This window comes from Chelonoidis abingdonii, chromosome 1 (assembly GCF_003597395.2).
Source record: "Chelonoidis abingdonii isolate Lonesome George chromosome 1, CheloAbing_2.0, whole genome shotgun sequence".
Taxonomy (NCBI): domain Eukaryota; kingdom Metazoa; phylum Chordata; order Testudines; family Testudinidae; genus Chelonoidis; species Chelonoidis abingdonii.
The window spans coordinates 49116630-49136943 of NC_133769.1; the positions used below are offsets into that span (position 1 = coordinate 49116630).

Genomic DNA, 20314 nt, shown 5'->3' on the forward strand with positions numbered 1-20314 from the left:
TAAAAAGCATGTAAAGGTGTCTGACCTAAACACACAGAATATTACTCTTCAGCTGTTTGAAGTCCTGCCATTTACTACAAGGGGACTGCCCATATTAACATACACTCCACCCAATTATTGTTTGCAAGGCTAGGCCAATAGTCTCCTAGATTCCAAAAGGAAATATTAAGTCCCATGATCATCTTTTAACCGCTGAGAAATGACAATGTTGAGCAGCTTGCAAGCCAACATCCTTTTCTTCCTTCATTGTCACCTGCATGCTTGGAGCTCTGCAGTGTTATGAAAGGGCATTTACCTTTTCTGCAGTGCTGAGATACAGTAAGTGCCTGAAGAATGAATAGGAGGAAATATTCCGAGGGGTCACTCGTGCTTTCTCAACCCCTTTTCAGGGAGTAAGTGAACCTAAAACTATCATTGTATATTTTTTTATTTTAGTGTTTTCCATTTAAGCTTGATTTTTTTTAACATTCCTCTTCTGCCACCTTCCCCTCCTCCCAAACACACGTCAGCAAAAGTTTTGAAAATTTGATGAAATGATTAAGTTAGTCTAAACGGGTTCCTACCTCTGCCCATCTTCTAGTTTTTGTTCCACAGTAAAGCAGCTTTTACAAGGAAGCCTGGCTTACCAGAACAAGTAGTAAATCTTCAAGGATATGTAATGCCTCACACACAATTTAACCATTGGAGGGCAACCATTTCCATAAATATCATTTAATGCCTCCTGAAAATTTGAATCTGGGCTTGTTCCTGCAATTTCAGTGGTGTTGGTCACGCTTCTTCCGTTTTTGAGGTACAGTACTCTATTCCCCCAAACTCCACCAGTTAGCTCCTAAGAGGAAGCGTTTCCACCCATTCTCACAGCCTGGTCTCTTGCACTTCTTCCTCTGTCTCTTCCTGCAAGGCACTGATTTTGGGTCTAGACTTGCGCTTGCTTGAATTCCTGCGGTGTAGTGGGAATATCTTCAGGCGATCGGAGTAGCTGATAGCCTGCCTGAAGGAATTCTTTTCATTCAGCATCTTCTGGATTGACTCGTATTGCCGCACTTTACTCTCTTCTATTACCTAATGAAACATGTTCAGTCAGTTAGACCTATATCAATAGTGCTGATAGAATTCAGTTAACTAAATAAACTAGCGGGGTAGCACAGACTGACAGGAGGGAAAAGTTCAAGAACTTTTCTTGGGGAAAGAGCAAAAAACTGTTTTTACATAGTTTGAAATGTGAAATGACTGACTAATTTTCATTACAGACCAGAAGAGGAGTTTTAAAATTATGGTGTTTGGGAAATGTTCCTGGTGCTCAGTTTCAAAAATGGTCCTTTTTTTTACTCTCTCTCTCTTTAGCTCATCTTAACTACGAAAGTTTTGACCTTAATCTCCCAATATGTTTCGTTTTATTGGCATTGCTGAAAGGTGCCTTCTTGTATTTTGGTGGGGGCTGGAGGAATCCAGGTGCAGTTCATGAGGGAATTACAAAGAGTTATATTATAAAGAGCTTCATAATATAATAAATCCACTCCAAAGTAAGCAAGGAAGGGGTTAACCAGGGGCTTATTAAAGCAGGGATATACAAAAAAGTACTGGAAGATTGGTGGAAGGGAACCAAGGGGGAGGGCTTTCCCACATCAAAGTCAAGCTGCGCTTACACTACGGAGACTATACCGGAATAGCTATGTCAGTGTAGCTATGTCAGCATGACCCTGTAGTGTAGACACAGCCTACGCCCATGGAAGGAGTTTTGCCATCAGTATAGGAACATCATCTCCCCGAATGATGTTAGCTGTGTTGATGCACCCATTCTTCTGTTGACATAGCTGTATGTACACTGGGGTTAGGCTGCATCTTTCACACGTCTGACCAATGTAGCTGTATCAATCTCACTTTCAGATGTAGATAAAGCCTCAGGCTAGGAAGCAAGCAGGAACTGACCCTCTTGCTGTGCTGTTTAAAAGAAACTATGTACATTAAGGATTGTTTGCCATTTTGCTTTCTTTGTTTGCTTTTTTTCTGGGGTATTTTGGACTTGCCTGAAGAAAGCTCCAGTCCCTTTATGGGCTTGTCTACACAGAAGCCTCTACAGTGACACACCAGCATGTTCTCCTGAGTAGCACTGTTTACACTGGGCATTAGGTTGGTTTAACTGCATCACACAATGGGTAGATTTTTCACACCTCTGAGCAACGCAATTATACCAATCTAATTTCCTGCCATTGTCACCCCAATGAGGGGCAGGGCACTGGGATTAGGTGCATGGGGGGTGTTAGCACAGCACAGAGTCAGGGCCAGTCCCTATGTGAGAGTGTGTTTAGTGCCCCAATTGCTTTAATCCAGCCCCAGAGGTGGGAAGAGGAAAAATATGAACAGGCATGGAGCTGGGGGCAGACTGGCGTTTGGGCTGGGTGTAGGGGACAAAGAGCTCTGCTACCTGATCTTGCAATGGAGAGCTTTAGGGGAAGGAAGGAGGAGGGGTACATGGAGACTTGCAAGGAGTGATGAAGGGAAGGTACCTGAGGGGGCATTGAGGATGAGTATAGGGGACTGGAATGTACCTGAGTGATCAGGACTGTGGAAGGGGATAGGGGAAAGCACCACATTTTACCCATGTTACACTTTAAAAGGTTAAAAACATCTAGTTCTAAAACTTTGAGCCTAAACATTTCTGTGTGAATAAAACCCCTCTCCCTCCACTGTCCAATATCCCATCTTCTCCCACTCAGCTTGTATGGATTCGATAGAGTATGTTTCCATTACAGGGCAAGACCACGGGGAAAAGATATGCCTAGGTATATGGTATACATTCCATGGGTGATAGTGGTACTTGGAGAATTGACTGGATCCCTTATCTTTTCATTTCCAGACATTCTCATTTTTTAAATTAAATAATTCTTAAATGTTTGGAAAGAATGTATGTTTTCTGGGTGTTAGCAGAACTCCACTGAAATACACTTTAACTGTGTGTTAGAAGATTTTTGTTTGTGAATTAAAAGGTATAACTAGAAAGGACCTTAATGAATCAGGCTCCACAATGGTCTATGCAAAGAACTCCATCTTTTACATGAGTATACAGTATATAGAATAAGAATAGTGGTTCACAAGGGGTATATCTCTTTTATTGCATAGTCCACTTCTGTTTCAGATTATATTCCTGCTATCCAACTGCATAGCAATGCAACTCTAAAACTGCTATAATTTAAAGAAAAAACCATGCACTTGACCAAATGTATATTCTGAGCCATATGGTAGCAAATGAAATGTTAAAACATCCCCTCTCTCTGAGAGCCAGGAAAGTGTACAGGAAAATATCCGATTTTAAGAGCCACGTCTCAGCTTTCACACACAGTTCATCCCATTTTCTTTACTAGCCATTGTTATCTCATGAAAAAACATAACCACAATACTGGTATTTCCTTAACAAATGATTAACAGTTTTTAACACAGAAAGGAAATTTCAGGTTGTTTCTGGAGAGAAACACAGCAGTCTAACCATCTTAGGCAGGATACTTCTCTTGCAGTTCTCTAGTTACTCTTCTGCCCATATGTCCTCATATTAATTAAAAACAGGTACAGACACCTGCATATTTGTTGTAATAATGTACAATAAGATGACAATTCTTAGGCACTTCCAGCCAATTAGAATAAAGAAGGCACCAGGTATTTGAACTAACCCTAGGCAGCAGATATGGGTAATCTAACCATAGAAGAGTTACTTAAAATATTGTACAAAGCCCATATCTGTCAATTATAAGGAAATCACTTTAAAAAGATACAGCACTCACCAAAAATTGCTGACATTCCAACATTGCTTCCAGTCTGTGTTCTGAGAGTATTACTGTACAGTTTGCAAATGCATGCTTGAGTGTTTTTCTAATCACCTGAAAGGTTCTGAAAGATAAAACAGTTTTGGCATGTAGAATATTATACAGAAATTGGCACATTTTAGGAAGTTTTCAACTTAAAGTCTTTTAATACTGAGCTGCACAATGTAAAGATTTCAGAATGACACACACAAAGTTACATTCCTGCTACAGTAGATTGCAATTATAAAATTTAAGTTGTAATTACAACTATTTGACACATTTTTATAATTCTATAATGTATATAGAAATTTATGATGTTCATTTTAGTAAAATTATTTTGGGGTAATTCCCCTATTTCTCTGGTTTGGCTAGAGATGAATTGAACTAGTTCATATTCTACCAAACACAGCAGTGGTGTTTAGTTAGGCCTGTGCTTTTCGCCATTCAGTGTATTTACAAGTGTGTATTCTGTGCTATCATAAAGTGCCACACTCAGGATATGCCTCCTCTGCAATTAAAAACATACATCTGGCCCGTGCCAACTGACTCGGGCTCGGGCTGCAGGCTGTTTAACTGCAGTGTAGATGTCCCAGCTGGGGCTGGAATCCAGTGTCTAGGACCCTGTGAGGTGGGAGTGTCCCAGAGCATGGGCTAAAATTATAATAGTGGTGGTGTTAGCTCTAAACATTATTTGTATTCACACATGCTGACAATTATTGACTTATTTAAGGCTCTGGCACCTTGAAAAGGCATTAGAATTAACAAATGTCTTCCAGTCTGTAATCTTTCAATGGCCTGTGGTTTTTCTCATTCCATATTGTTCAGTGGACAATGTCTAAGGTATTAATATCTCTGCAAGGTGCTGCCTCTCAGACTTCCAGTTCCTAAGAATTACATCAAAAAATGAGTGGTGTTATAGGAGACACTTCCAGGGAGAGGCACTAGCAATTGAGAAATGGTTTCAGAACAACTGTAACAATTTGATACTTAATCAAATATATTACAAGAAAGAAGTATTTCACACGTGCAGTCACTGTTTTTTATAGGCTGAAAATATTTTTATTTCAAACCAGTAAAAGACACTGTTATACCAGTCAAGTGGCTATACAGTGAATGAATTCATCACAGGAATTCTCTCTCTCTTTTTTTTTATCCTTCACATTAGCCTCAGTGAACATTTAACCAAATATTGCAGTTTTTGCTCTGGTAGGGAGATTGTTTTAAAAGTTTCAGACAAAAGATAAAGTGTTTTTATTGCTGAGTTATAAAGCTCTAAAATAGGAGCTCATTCCAGGAAACTCCCTCGTTGTTTCCTTGTGCTCCCTCTAAGTTGTTTGCTAGATCCACCTGTTCACTACAGCCTTACAGTTATATTGTGAACTCTTTGGGGCAGAGATTGTCTTTGTTATATGTTTGTAGAGTGACTAGCTTAATGGGGCCTTGCCCTCCTGGTGCTACTGTGCTAGAAATAATAATTAGTAATCAGAACAATAACATGCTTTTGTGTATTGAGCACAGGGCTAACAGCCAGGAATTCCTGGGTTTCTAATCCTAGTTCTGACACTGACTTGCTTTGTGGCCTCAGTCAATTCCCTTAACCCCTTTGAGTCCAGCTGAGACTTCATATAGTTAATGGAGATATAGTTATGCATTAGGGATGAATTTGGCCCTCTGTGTTAGTTTCCCCACATATAATGTACCTAACTCCCAGATGTGGTGTTTATAGTACCCTTTGAAGTAAGTTGTAAATATTTTTATTAAGGGGTAAATTGTGACTTGAATTGTACATCCACACAAAGGAGTAAGAACCCAGGGGAGTACCCAGACCCTCTGACTGTGTAGGAGTAAGTGAGGATACTTGCCTGTTTACTCTCTCCTGGGAACAGCTAGGCAGAGAAAAGTAGGGAATGGCACTCTTCTTTCTACCATGCATGTTCTGGCAGAGTAGCTGAGCCCAATGCAGGGGTAGTAATGTACCATTGGTACAGCTCACCTGTAAATTACTAATCTTACTGGAGCAAAGAGAAAGTAGGGACAGGACCGCGTGTAAGGCACAATGATTCCCAGGGTAGCTACTGGGATGGGACAGTTTATATACCATCCCTTCCTCAGGGCTGTACCTTAAGTTGAAATCTAGCCCTAAAAAGAACTAGAAATATGACAAAATAACTTTCTCTGCTGTGCTGTCTCACTGACTTCCCTACCTCACACTGGAATATAGTAAAGAATCAGGAAAACTTACATAGGATCAAGATGAGCACTTGGTTCATCAAGCAGCAGGATTTTAGCTTTACTGAGAACTGATCTGGCAAGACACATCAATTGTTTGTGTCCATGGCTGAGGACATAGCCACCATCTAGAAGAACAAAATCAAGCTGGCCTGGAAAATGCTCTATTACAGACTTCAGTCCAACCTGCAGGAGAGAAGAATCAAAAGAGAAAGCTGTATGACAGAAATTGGTACTGCTGGTTCTTTGTTACGGCAACCCATCCTTTTAACCCCTCTGCCTTTTGATTCTGAGACTAAGCAGAAAATGTTATCTGAAGAAATGAGAATCTTTGGTATAAAATTATTCAAAACAAGGAGTTGGAAGAAGTGAAAGATCATCCATTTTTGATTCAGACTGAACACTGGGGCATATGTCAGAACATTGAGAGTTAAAGTTGTTTGCTTATAAGACATAATGAGATTTGGTGTTTTGACCAAAACATTCTGAGTTAGCCGTCTAAAAGCAAAGCAATTTATTTTATTCAGTGGTGATGTGCGTCACCAGTAATGCTGAGGGAAGATGTTTCCAACAGCAGCCAGGGCTCCTTAGTTACTAGGAGTAGAAATCTCACACAGCACACTACACCAGTAGAGAAAATAACACAGGTTTCCAAAGCAATTGTAACCATGGCTTTAAGACTATTTCCATCCACTTCTTCCTTTGTCTGAAAGATGACAAGAACACCACACATCACACACTTTAGCATGTTTCCCCAAAATGCCTAGACTCGCTACAGTCTTTGGCCTGCACAATCTTTCACTGGCATTGTCAGAGAAACTTTTACCTTACCAACTGCTTTTGTGAATTCCAAAACTCAAAAATGTGCATTATCGTAGTGCTATAAGCTATGCAACAACTTACAGTAAAACTGAAAATAGTAGTTTTAAAGGGCAAAACTGGTTTTGCAAATGCCATTTGTAATTTTGCAACTCATTTTAATCTATATCATAAGGCAGGAAGAATTCCAAATCCACTTCCTTTTCATCTAATACAGGAGCTCTAGCAAAGCAGAATGCCTGAGCCCAGATGATGAAGTTCTGAAGAATTCCATTTGGTATTCGGTTTTTTTCAGCAGCATACTAGCTGTGTGCAGGTCACTCCTCACTTCTTCACTGCTCAGCTATCTGCTTATTCACTGAGCCAACTGATACAAGTAGAAAGGACGCTTTCATTCTAAAACAATGTCTGCGCTGGTCTCGGGGCCAAATTCTGTTCTGATGTACATTCTTTGCTGCTCTTCTGATTCTGAGAGCAAAATTTGACCTAGGGAGTCTGCATGGCACTGTAACATGATGATGCTGAAATATTGTGCTAGCGTAGCCCACACACCACCTGGGTGTGATGTTGTGTCACTGAGACCACTTAGAGATTAATGAGTCTGCTACAGCCTTAGCAAACAGCCAAGTAGCTTTTAGCTTATGCAGTAAAGGCTCATGCATTCAGCTCTAAAGATCCCAGGTTCGATCCTGCCCACCGACAACCAGGGTCTGTCAGTGTTACAACAGCACCTCAATAGAGTGTTCAAGTTTAGTCGTTCCATACTTTGATCTTGAACCACAAAAGCACTTAAGTCCCTAAATCCAGGTTTATGTGCCTAAATCGCAGTTTTAGGCTTCAGTGCAATTCACAAAAATCCAGCTGAACCCAGTGGGTTCCTACGTTTTTGCAGTATAGTTCCCTAGACAAATATATTTCTGCCTCTGGGCATGCGCACTACTGCCTGCCTCTAGGCGTCTGAGCATTTTTCTCCTGCCTAAACCACGGATAATTCACAAACCAGGGGAAGATAGGTGCTTGGCTGTCTTACTCACAGGCGGAGCCTGAGCTGCTAGGTGTGCTCAGAGGCTGGCTACTGCATCAGGTCCTCAGGTGAGTTGACACAAAACAGCTGGGGGGGGGGGTGAAGGTTGCAGAAGGGGGACTTGATCCTGGTCACCTACATCTGGGGTTAATCCTCTAAAAACCAGACAGTGGAGCCATTCTCATGCTTGTGTGCTTGTTCTCTCTCTCTCTCTCTCTCTGGCTGAACTGACTCTAATTATTTATCCAAAATGCAACAGCTTCAACAGGGGAGATTGAGAGAGACCTACATCAAAATATCCCATAGGCTGATGACTAAGCCATGCACCTGAGAAGTGGCACATCCAATTCAAATCCCTTCTCCTCATCAGGTGAAAGAGGGCCTTGAGCTCAGGGTCTCCTACAACCAAGATCAGTACCCTAGCCACTGGACTAAAAGTTATAAAGAAACTTTCCACCTAGCTTCTTGGGGCAATGCCTTAGATGCCTAATACTAAAGAGGGTTCACAGCTGAGAATTGCTAGTCAATTTAGGTACCTCCATGCAACCTAGACTTGGATGCCTATCTCTGAGACAGGGGCAGGGGCATTCCTGTTAGCATCTACCATTGGCTAGCTTAGCTGGCTCCCCATTTAGCATGCTGGGTTTTGTGGATTTCATTCTGAAGTGCCTATCTCTCCTCCTGTAATGTATAGTGAGCCAAGGCACTTAACTCAGGCTTTGCAAATTGCAGTGAGTTCTAGTGGCAAAAGTTAGGCATTGCAACACTCAGCATCTGAACACTAAAGTACCATTGTGAATCTAGGCCCTTGATCTTAAATGTGAGCTGCAAAGAAAGTTAAAAAGTGATGTTGGCTTCAGCAGTAGCGATGAATGTCCTCATTGCACCCTGCAGCAGCTAAAGTGGAGCAAAAGCATCTAACACAGGAACAAGTAAAAATTAACTTTCTTTTTATGCTGTCCTCTCCAAGTCACATCAGCTGTCTGTAGCATTCTCTAACAAACCAGCTTTCAAGAGAGCACAGAGTCCTCTCAGGCCTATTTTTTTAAAATGCATAGGATGATTCTGTAACATTTCTGTTTCACTGCTCTTTGTTTTGCATTTTTCAGTTTATTATTTTATATGCCAAAAAACTGAAGAGGGCAGTTTTTTTCTTAAAGGGAATTTCCTGACTCCTTGTGTTATGTCCCAGAATGGCCGCTGCTCCCTAACAATGCACTTTCAAATAAAAATTCTTCTTGGTATTGTAAATAAGGCCTAGCTCTTTAAAAATCTCCTTTTTAGTTTATATCTGGAGAGGAAATTCCCAACCAAAAAACACCACTAGAATTTGCTTGACTATTCAGCAGTAGAAGCAGTGTCCCATGCCTAGGACTCTCAGGCTCCAAGAAGACTAAGCGAGGAGAGCCCAGACTGCTCTTCCCTCTCAGCTACACCTGCTTCAAAATGTTATGTCAAATATTAGTGACTGGAAAATTGTTTTTTGACCAAACTAACATTTTCCCAGAAAGTGTCTGCATGTCTCAATAAATATATAAAATAATTGTTTTTAAATTGTCTTTTTCCATGTGGAAACCAAAATTTTCACTCAAAAATAAATATTTGTTTTTGGATAAAAATTTAATTTTTCTATTAAAAGTTTTGATGTAAGAGGGACCCTCCCCCATCATTTTAGTCAAAATTTTCCACTGGGAGACGAAAATAATTCTGATCAGCTCTAGTCTGAACCTACAGCCACTAACCAACTCCCACTTCTCATCCCTGGAACTTCCACTGCAGTCTGTCTTAGGGGGATGGGAAGGAACCATCAAGGCACTCTCTTCCCTGGAATGTGGGGAAGAAAAAGAAAGAACCTGCTGTGGACCTTGTGAGCAGGGAGAGAAAGCCAGCCAAGCCCTGGATGCAGGAAGCAGACTGTGCCCCACTCCGAGAGTTGCCATAGGCCCAGGATACAAAAGGGGGAAGAGAATTGTTCTGGTGCTGGTTGGCTGGCTCTCTTGTCCATTCCATGGGGTGAGGGGGAGACAGTGGCCAGGTGGGGTGTTTGAGGGAGATCGTGATTGAGCAGAGCTGACTGGGAAGAAACAAAATGAAGGCAAAGACTGATAATGAATGGGGAAGATGGTAGAGAGAGACAGAGGCAGGGATAAACTGTTGGAAAGGGATATGTAATGGGGTGTACAGAATCTTCAGGGCTTTACAGGAGCACTCCCTTGGACATGAGCCGCTCCACCGCTAATTGTCTTGCATGGGAAAGAAACCCCAGAGAAGGCATAGGAACACATTAATGCCCTGGATCTGAACTGAGGAAGCTTTGGGAATAAAGGCCCCATTTGTAAGCCCCAGAGTCTGATCAGGACTAGCAGATAAATGGAGCTCCTGAAAAGTGAACTAGCAGGAGTTCATTGCTGAATCTGCACTAATGGAATCAGGTGATACTCATCACTTGACCAGGACCTCATGGGAAGAGCTGGCTTTCTCTTTGAACGGGAGCGAGTGAGAGCCGGGACCTAACTCTTCACTGCCTTGTATCCTGACATCACTGAAGTTAAGATTTTGTTGTGGGGTGTTTTTATTAAAAGTCATAGACAGGTCCTGGCCAATAAACAAATCACCAAAGTCTGAAGCCCTGCTGTTAGGGGGCTGACAGCCCAAGCCCTGCCAAGTGGGGACTGAAGTCATGCAGGCTCATCTAAATGCACAAAATCCGTGACCTCCGTGACGGTCTCATAGCCTTAGTCATCACTTATACCTGTGCAAAGTGAAATGTGGAATGCTACCAGAGCTATCTTACAGCCACTCTGAATAGCATTAAATGACACCTAAGCAGGTTCAAAAATCTCATCAGAGAAAGACTTCCTTATGTTCCAAAAGCGATTGGTGTGTGTCCAGCTTATTTCTGGGTTGTATAATTGTATGTTCCTTTGGGATTGTAGGTAATTATGCTGCTGGTTACCCAAAAGTTGAGAGTGACCAGAGAGGTTGACGACTATTGCCTGGATCCTGAAGCTGGCGGCTTTTAAACTGAATCTACGCAATAGATGTGTGGCCCTCCTCAAGAGAGAGAGACTCCTAAGGTTTGACACAGACTCTTGTACTTTTTGGAGATTGCCATGGAAACAAGGGAGCGCGAGACTAGTGATGATAAAGGTGGAAAAAGACTGTTGGGATTGGCAATGTTGTACCATACATTACCAGACATTAAAAGGTAAGTGCAAAGGTTGTGGTTTGTTTTGTTTTTTTTTATTCTATCATCTTGAAATATTGGCACTCCTTACCACGATCTGATAAGCATTTTTCAAAAATGGGCTGGCTTTTTATATGGTCTTATATGTGCATTACTTATATTTTTATATCTTAATAACAGTTGGCTCTGAGCATATTTTGATTTCTATAGTACTGTTATTTTTGCTCATGCTAAATAAAACTATAGTCATATGGGGTCCAATCCTGCAAGAATTTATGCTTGAACATAAATACATGCACTCTCATATGCATATATTTAAACATGTACAAGTGTTTTCAGGATAGATGTTCTGGTTTGCATAGTACAAACTTATCTTTAGTTGAGGAAATTTTGTACTAACTTTTCCATAAAAACATGGGTTTATGTATCCTGGGGAGTTTGAAAGAACATTAACAAATCATCAACATAGCAAGAAAACCATCAATTTCCACCAGTTTGGTAAAATCGAATCTAAAGCTCCACTATGTTTTCTCCATTCCCATGGGACTTCTGGGTTTGTTAATCCCATCCCAGAATGCATCTTTTCATGACATAAGTTGCTGCATGTGTTGGAAGGAGTGATGTCATAAAGTGCTGCATTCTGAGTTGTCTTTAGTAAGCCAAGAAGTGCTAGGGAATTGCAATGACTGAAAAATATTTCTGACAAAGATTAGTTAAAACTTATTACTGTGCTGAATGCTCATCTTCGATTCTTACCCCCAAGGCAGCCCGGCTAGTTGGGATATGAGGCACCTATTAGGATGTTTTTCATTTTAGCTTTATAATTCATCTTTAAAGATTCTGGTTGAAAATTATGCCTTTTAGTGACATTTTAATATGACCAGAAAAACATCAGAATGAAAAATGATGCAATGAATTTTCTAAACAAACTTCCTCATCTGTGTTTCTTGCTGGGTCATCCAGCAGAGCCATATCCTGAAACCTCACCTATGCTAAATAATAGATCAGAGCACTCAGACTGTGTTGCATGCAAGTTTTATTAACGTTTTCCTCCACTTGGCTCTGCCAAAAGCAGATTTGTTGGGTAATAAGCAAAGTGTTAACCTTTCTCTCTGTTTTGTTTCTAAGACACTATGTAAATGTAACACAATATAACCACTTGAGCTACATTTTGTTTAATTACAGTTGTGGTTAAGTCATACACTGAACAGTAACAGGCAAACTTTATGCCCACAGACAGTTCTGAACTGCATACAGACAGTTCCAAGTCTGAGTATTTTTAGGGGTTTTGGAGGAGAAAAGAAGAGATTTGGATTATAATGAAAAAATCATAGAATATCAGGGTTGGAAGGGACCTCAGGAACTCATCTAGTCCAACCCCCTGCTCAAAGCAGGACCAATCCCCAGCTAAATCATCCCAGCCAGGGCTTTGTCAAGCCTGATCTTAAAAACCTCTAAGGAAGGAGATTCAACCACCTCCCTAGGTAACCCATTCCAGTGCTTTGAGAGAAGCACTGGAGAAGGTGAGTGAGTGAAAAACCCAAAATCTGTTTAGCATCTCCTTACTGGGGCTGAGCTTTGAAGAATCGAGCATTGCTGAGGGTATAGGCAGTTTACACATCGGCTGCAGCTGACTTTCTAGGTGATGTTAAAAAGGTCACTTGCTCAGTACTTAAACTCCAGTGTACAAAGGGTGGGCTATACGTTGTCAATGATCTGCCTACAACGTCTGTGCGAATAACTTCCTTTGAAGTCCACTGACTGATGGCAGGCTATGGCCTGGTGATGTAAAGCAGGTTGTTTAAGGAACAAGAAGCAAGAGTAATTATATAAATTTCTAAATCTCTCTTCAGTCAGGCAGTGAAAGAACAATGAGTAGAAAGACGATCTGTAAAACTGTCTTAGGCCTGGTCTACATTTAAAATTTAGATCAACCTAGCTGCGTTGCTCAAAGGTGTGAAAAAATCATGCCCCTGAATGCTGTAGTGAAGCCAGTCTAACTCATGGTATAGATCCAGTTAGGTCAATAGAAGAATTCTTCTATCATCCTAGCTACCACCACTTGGAGAAATGGATTAACTATAGTGACTGGGGGGAAAAAAATTCTGTCATTGTAGGAAGCATCTACGTTGTAGCACTTCAGTGGTATAACTGTGCTGCTATAGTACCGATAGTGTAGACATGGCCTTGATAAGAGATGTCAAATAGAACCACCTAATACTTGCCATTTTAACCTGTAATTGTTTGATTTATACTTATCCCATTTAGACTGTAAACTCTTCTGGGCAGGGACAATGTTTTTTGTTTGAGCACCATGTTATGTATGATGCTACATAAATAATAATTGTATAGTTATAGAGCTAAATCCCTTCCCGCTGTAATTGCCTTTATTACAGGGGAGTTACACAAATAGTATTGATGAACACCACAAATAATACTGAACAGCTTTACCTCATCTGCAACTTTCCATAATTCTTCATCACTCCATTGTCCATAAGGATCCAAGTTTTTCCGAAAAGACCCAGAAAATATAAACACTTTCTGTGGAGAACAAAATAAATAAGAAATAATTTTAAAACTGCCTGGCATACCAAAAGTGTAGATGGTGGGGAAAAAAAATTCAGAAAAGGTTGTTTTAATTAAATCAATTTTTTTTCCCACAAAATGGTTTTGACAAATTCATTCTGGAAAGAAAAAAGTTTTGAAAATGTCAAAATATCCCATTTTGATATTTTTTGAACAAAACTTTTTTTTCATTTCAAAATGAATTTGTATTTTGAAATTGACTTCATTATATATTTTGAAACATTACATAAAATGCTTCAAGTCCAGATCAATTCAAAATATTCTTTTCTTCAGAATTTAAGTGCCCCCTAACATTCAGGGCTTTTATTCAGATTTTGGATGATTTTTTTTTCAAAATCTTGAGTTTTCCTGTGGAACAGAAAATCCATTTACTGAGCAGCTGTAACCAAAAGTTACCCGAGCTTCATGACACTTCCTTATGTATCACCACAATCCAATGTAACCCTAACAGCAGTTCTGTGCCTCAGTTTATTTCCTGTGATACTCAGTACATAGCAAAGTCTGAGTTATGAGAGGAATAGCAATAATCCATTTATACAGGAGTCTTGCACAACTGACGCTTTCTTCTGCTCTTTTGTGTGCCCTGTCAGGGAGGGGTGTGTGGAGAGGCTGGAGATTTCTTAATCTTGAGAATGATCTTTCTCCCACTAAAGTCTGTAGGAGTTTTGCCTTTTAACTTCAATGTGATCAGAAACAGTTCCCTTTCTTATTTTTACAGCTATAAGTGAACATCTCTTAGGCCAGGTCTACACCCAAAAGTCAAGTTGACCCAGTTACATTGCTCAGGGGTGTGAAAAGTCCACCCCCAGTGTAGATAGCACTAGGTCAATAGAAAAATTCTTCTGTCGACCTAGCTGCTGCCCCTCAGGGAGACGGATTAATTATGCTTATGGGAGAATCACTCCCATCGCTCTAGTGACGCTATAGTGCAGTTTGTAGTTTGGAAAGTGATGGCACAGCTGACATTAAATATTTGCTTAATCTCTTTTTACATTACAAGGGTGTATTAGATTCTGACAGAAATCAAATACTGTACTTCAAATGGCACTGAGATTGTACAACTATTCCTAATGAGATGAAACTAATGTGATAGCTGCCGTGTCACTTGATACACCTTATTGGCTATAGCAGACAGAATTCACTGTCAATGAATGTCATAGTATCTTAGTGGGAAATATTATAATGGTTGTGCTCCTTCCCCTGTGCACATTGAACAAATATTAGTTGTAGATAAAGTTGAGAGCCAATTATTGTCTCTTCATCCCTTTTGTCTTCCTATTGGAAATGTTTATTTAAAAGAAACATATTTTGAAATGACAGTGATTACAACTCTTTAATTTCTTGCAGAAACTGTCTTTTAGCCTTAGTGTGTCTTTTGAGGCTTCTAAAAGTGGGACACTGATAACATTAGCTAAAATCAGGTCTGGCTAGGGGAATACACAGGATTCCTCACATAGTTTGACCAAACTAGCACAATCATAACCTGAGGTGTACCTGGGGCTCCAGTCCTCGGGATACCCCAGAGATGAACTACTATACGATGCCTTTGGTCAAATTCCAAAGTGGTTTTGATATATGTTCAAATAGCCTTAATTCAAAGATTTCAGATATAAACTGATGCTATTCAGGGCTCCAGAAATAAGAAGCTGGTGCTGAGTTCCACTCTGCTCTCACTGGAGCTGCTTAAATGAGGTTCCTGCACTGCTGGTCAGTGCAAAAGAGGATTCTGTCTGGAGGGTAAAGAGTATAAATGTGCTCCTCAAGCCCCTGGGTAAGCTGGTAGAATAATGCCCTCCAACTGAGCTGGGCTTCCAGTTCCCTCTTGCTCAGCTAAAGTGATGCCCCCTTTGCCTCTCCCTCGTAACTCCAGGCAACAGGGACCAATAAAGGGGTCACAATTCTTGGTGGTGATGAGCATATTTGCATCAGGATTAGATTCTTATGACTATTGGGCACTGTGGAGCTAATAGCAGTGAGAAAACTGTGTCTAGTATAGCTTCATTTACACTTCATTTGCCATATAGTTAACTAATAAAGTAGCTATTTTAGTCCTGCAACAGTGAAGAAAAGTTAACTGAACAAACCAGTTTTTAGAAAAGGTTCATATCACCTAACTAGCATTCCTTCCCAAGTGCAACACACACGAAGTACAGTATCTTCTTGTTCTGAAACTGCTGCTTTTCCTGTTAATGCTGCTTTCAAAAAGTCTTTGCCTTAAAGTACGGCACCTAAAATAGTGCATTTTATTCCCAAACGAGATGTGGCGTTGTCCTGAATTCTGGCAGCTTCCTTGCACAGTTCAGCAGGACGTTTCCTTCTTTCTAGCTCCTTAATATCTATGCAGGGCTCACTTGTGTAAATATTGTGTGAGTGTCACATGTGCAGTGCGGAGTCCAATTACAAAGAAGCCACTGTAAATATTAGATGTTTCAAGGGAACAAATGGCTAGTGAAATATAGGGAGTTCTGTGCTGGTTATGAGTGCACCAAGAAAACCTGGCAAATGGGGAACTTGATGTCTCGGGGGACTGGTAATAGATATGGAACTTTCTGCATCTTGGGTACCAGTTCAAAATAACCCTAGATGAACACTGACAAGGTGATGATATGATCTACAGTTTATAGTCAGAATTGGCATCCTACGATAGGCAAGCGTCAAGGTAAAATAGTGCAGAAATACAATAGTAAGTAGGTGTGGTGCTAATTCCCACCAAATACTGTAACTGATCCCTCTAAAGAACATCTCTGAGTGCTGTCATACAAAAGTCCCCTCTAGATGTCTGGTAGTGTGCTAGGGGCAGCACAGACTTGGAGCTGAATGCTTGTAGGAGACTGAAGTGCTAGGCCCTTCAGAGGCTACTCACAGATGTGAGTAATAGAATATTACTTTCCCAGGACTGCTGGAAACTAAAAGGTGCAAATACCCTAGCTACGGTTACTTAATGACAACAGAAGAGCAACCTCGCAGTTCCTAAAGCAGACTCTAGGGGCAGGCCAGTTCAAGGTATAAAGGTAAGAGTCTTGTTGGAATCCCTGCAGCACGATTCTCCAAGGTGTCCCATGTGCAACTACCCCCACACCTCCTGTTTGCAGGCATGTGGCAACATGCTGCTTCTCTGCCCAGCTCTCTGCTTTCAGTCCCAGCTCTTAAGCTGCCTTCTGCCTGCCCTTAGTTCTGCTGCCAACTCCCAAACTCTCACACAGTCTGTCTCTTGGCCCAGCCTGGTCCCTTCTGACTCCAGAATACTTTCTTCTCTGTACTCTGGGGATTAGATACTGGCTGGATATTGACTTGGCTAACACAGCTCCTTACCCTGGCTAAATCCTTTCTCCCTAGCTCAGTAATGAGCCAGTGGGTTCATTGCAATGTGAAATTTGAAAATGGGAGGCAATTAAATAGGCATTTGTGCACATAGCTACCATTATTACCCATGCAATTACATGCAGAAATATAGACCTATAACTGCATGTATGTTTTCTAGCAGGAATCTCACGTAACCCAGCCAGAAAGTGTGCTCCTTAGTTAGTAATTACATGTAGTGCAAAATGAAGTTTACACATAAAACCTCTTGCATAACAATTTCCTATACATAATAGACAGGAGCAACCCTCCTCCTTCATCTACGCTCTGTTCTAAAATATGGAGGGGGAAATACAGTCTATAAGGGATCTCCGGCTCTTTCCAAGTTTCCCTCATATCCCAACAAAGGCAGACAGATTGGTTTGATTGGCCCGATGAGGAGAACCATTTGCTATAGTACGAGAACCAAGGCACCCGGCACAGGTCTTGGAACCCTGATTTCGAGACCTTAAAAATGTCCCTTTGGGGCTGAGACATGAATGGGTTTAACAAATTCTTCCATGTTTCCCTAAACTTATTTCTTTCCCGCAAGCGACGCTGTCCTTTGTCACAGGCCAGCAGTCACTGCCAACCAATAAGTTTATGCTGGCCTAGATGATGTTCACTACATTTATTTCATTAATAAGTGGTAGAGTCCAGTACTTGCATGCATTCATGAAGAGTCACAATCAGAATATAAATTGTATTCTTGTATCTTCTGAGTTTTAATTTTGAGACTGGGGGGAAAAAAAAGATTTTTTTTTCCTGTAAAGTTTGGCATTATTGTGCATATTGAGATTATATCAAATACTAAGTTGGGGAGATGGCTCCTAGCAAGAAGAATGAACCTTTAAAAATTCCTGATATATCCACCACCAATACCTGAAAAAAATTAGGTCAGGAATTAGCTGTCTGAATCAATTACTTGACAAACCATACCTGCATTGCCATTAAGATTCTGGAAAATAGTGTCTTGGTATAAATAACGTGTAAAATATTGCAAGGCCTACTGAATGTTAAACCTAATAATGTCGAGTTTGGTACATTATTCTTCCAGTTATTTACTGGGACACTGACCATTTGAATTCATTTAAATTCACTCTTCTGATATAGTATCCTTTAAACTGCGTACTGTGGTGTGTGTGTGTTTTTTTCCTTTTACCCTTAAAGATATGTATAAGGATATTTCTGCCAATGTGTAGGTGAGCCAAGAAGAATACCCCTAAACTTGTTCAGGCCCACCACTCCTCCACCCTGCCCTTTCTCTCTGTACATGCTCTAGCCAACTGCCTCTTCAGTAGAGCTGGTCAGAACATTTTTGCCAAAATCAAATTGTGGGAAAATGTTTCTTCAGAGCATACTGATATTGACAAAACTTTCATCAGGAAGGCTGACAGCTAGACTCCCTGGTGGTTAGGTACTAGCCTAGAATGGGGAAGACCCAGGTTCCAGGACCTGCTCTTTGTGATTTTGAGTGATCGGGGATAGAAATCCTGCTCTGAATCAAGCAAAGCAGGGACTTGAAGATGGGAAACAGGGCCCTCTATCTACACATATGCATGCACTTTGTGAAAACATTTGAAGGGCTTAGTTTTCATTCCAACGTGGAACGAAAACAAACTTTGAAAGTTGCTGCACAATGGAATCACACTTTGGTCAGCTCTACTCATTCATTCTGCTTCCAGCTTTGCTGCTTGCTCCTGGCAAACTCTCCCACACTCTCACAGGTATTGGAGTTGAGGAAGAGCATGCTTCATTGTAAAACAGTGACAGTGACTACATGTAAAGTGCAGTCACTGGAAGAAAGTGAGCAAACTGAAAGAGATTTTTTTTTCTCTTTCAATCATCTTTGAGGTTATCACCATGAGAGCAGGTAAAAAAACATTTTCAGATGGAAATGTGATTTTTCAAATTGAGGGTGTCCCTTTAATCTCCATATGCAAAGGTTTAAATGTTCTGGTTTCACAGGCATCCGTGAATGCTTTCATCAGTTTTAAAATATTTACAACAGAGAATTGGAAGATAAAAGCACTGAAAAGTGTAGGGCTTTCTGCAAGCTTTTCAGGACCTAGTCCTGCAAGGTGCTGAGCAACCCGTGAAGATATTAATTGCCCTCATCTCCCATGGATCTCATCAGGAATTGAAGGTGCTAAGTACCTTGCAAGATTGAGCCCTCAGAGCAGGAAACAATCTCTATGCTGCCCTCAGTAAGCATGTGGAGCCTTTCCTGATCTCTGTAGGAGTTCTGCACATGGATCTAAGGCAGCAGATGGCCCACTGTATTGTAATGCTGATTTCCCTGGATCCACTGCAAGATTTCAGATTTTGCAAAACCCTTGCTATGGGGATCTATGGGAAGTTGCACTTTTCAGCTCTCTGCATTTTACAGAGGCTACTTGGAACCCTGCATAACAGTCCTGCCTAAGAACTCTGAAAGGAAATGGTCTCAGGAATATAAAGAGAGATACGGAAGGAAGTAGGTTGAATAGTATAAAGACAAACGACCATTTGAGCTGGAAACTAGTAACTGTCACTTTTCCTTCTTAACTCCTATAAAATGAAGTGGGGGAGGGGGCGGGGGCGGGTCTAAGAACAAAAGGTTTCATTAGCTTGCAGTCCCAGAGACTATATTTAACCTATTCTCCATGTCTGGTTCCTTTTAATATATATTGGGCATTTAAATCTGTAAAATTGTATGTGATATGCTGTACCACACTGCCAAGAGGCCTGAAATAGGACATCATTATCATATCTGATGTGATCAAGGAAATATCAGAATAAGAGCCTCACTCTCTGCATATCCTTCAATGATGCCGTTCCCTTCGCTATACTCCTTAATTTTGTTCTCAGGCTCCTCTTCATTTTATTCTAATGAGAAACAGGCCCCAACCTCACAGTATGCTCAGATCCAAACTGGCTCAATTTCTGAGAGTATTTCTTAATTTAACTTAGTCAAATACCTTGAGGTGTAACTTCTGTGAATGACAGTTCACAAGATAACTTAATTACATTGAAACTGGACACGGCTGCCCACTCTTACTGAATGCACAGGCCTGTAAATCATGTGATGTAACTGTTGCTGGAGGTGGGCTAGTAAGACTCCCCTGAATAATGAGATGGGTCTCAATTGACCACACTTCAAACAACCAGATATCTCAAGTTGCTGCTTCACATTAAAGTTTTCAAAAAATATTCTAGAAGGGTATAAACCCTCAGGGCAAAAACCAACCAATAACTGATGAGGAATAAGAAGAAACTTCCCCTCTGGGCAGCGATGTCATACTATCCCTTGTTTGGTTTCTTGCATCTTCCACTGTAGCTTCTATTATTAGC

At 40.8% G+C, this 20314-nt stretch overlaps 1 protein-coding gene across 1 annotated transcript in view; it reads right to left on the bottom strand.

Moving 5' to 3' along the window:
* Positions 1–491: 491 nt before the first annotated feature.
* Positions 492–20314, bottom strand: part of CFTR (CF transmembrane conductance regulator) — a 121835-nt gene continuing 102012 nt past the window's right edge. The window contains exons 24-27 of the mRNA XM_075071370.1: positions 13508–13597; positions 6040–6212; positions 3777–3882; positions 492–1062 (exon numbers count right to left, since the gene is read on the bottom strand). Coding sequence (XP_074927471.1) covers positions 856–1062; positions 3777–3882; positions 6040–6212; positions 13508–13597 — 576 coding nt within the window. The 3' untranslated portion in view covers positions 492–855. The remainder of the gene's footprint in view (positions 1063–3776; positions 3883–6039; positions 6213–13507; positions 13598–20314) is intronic.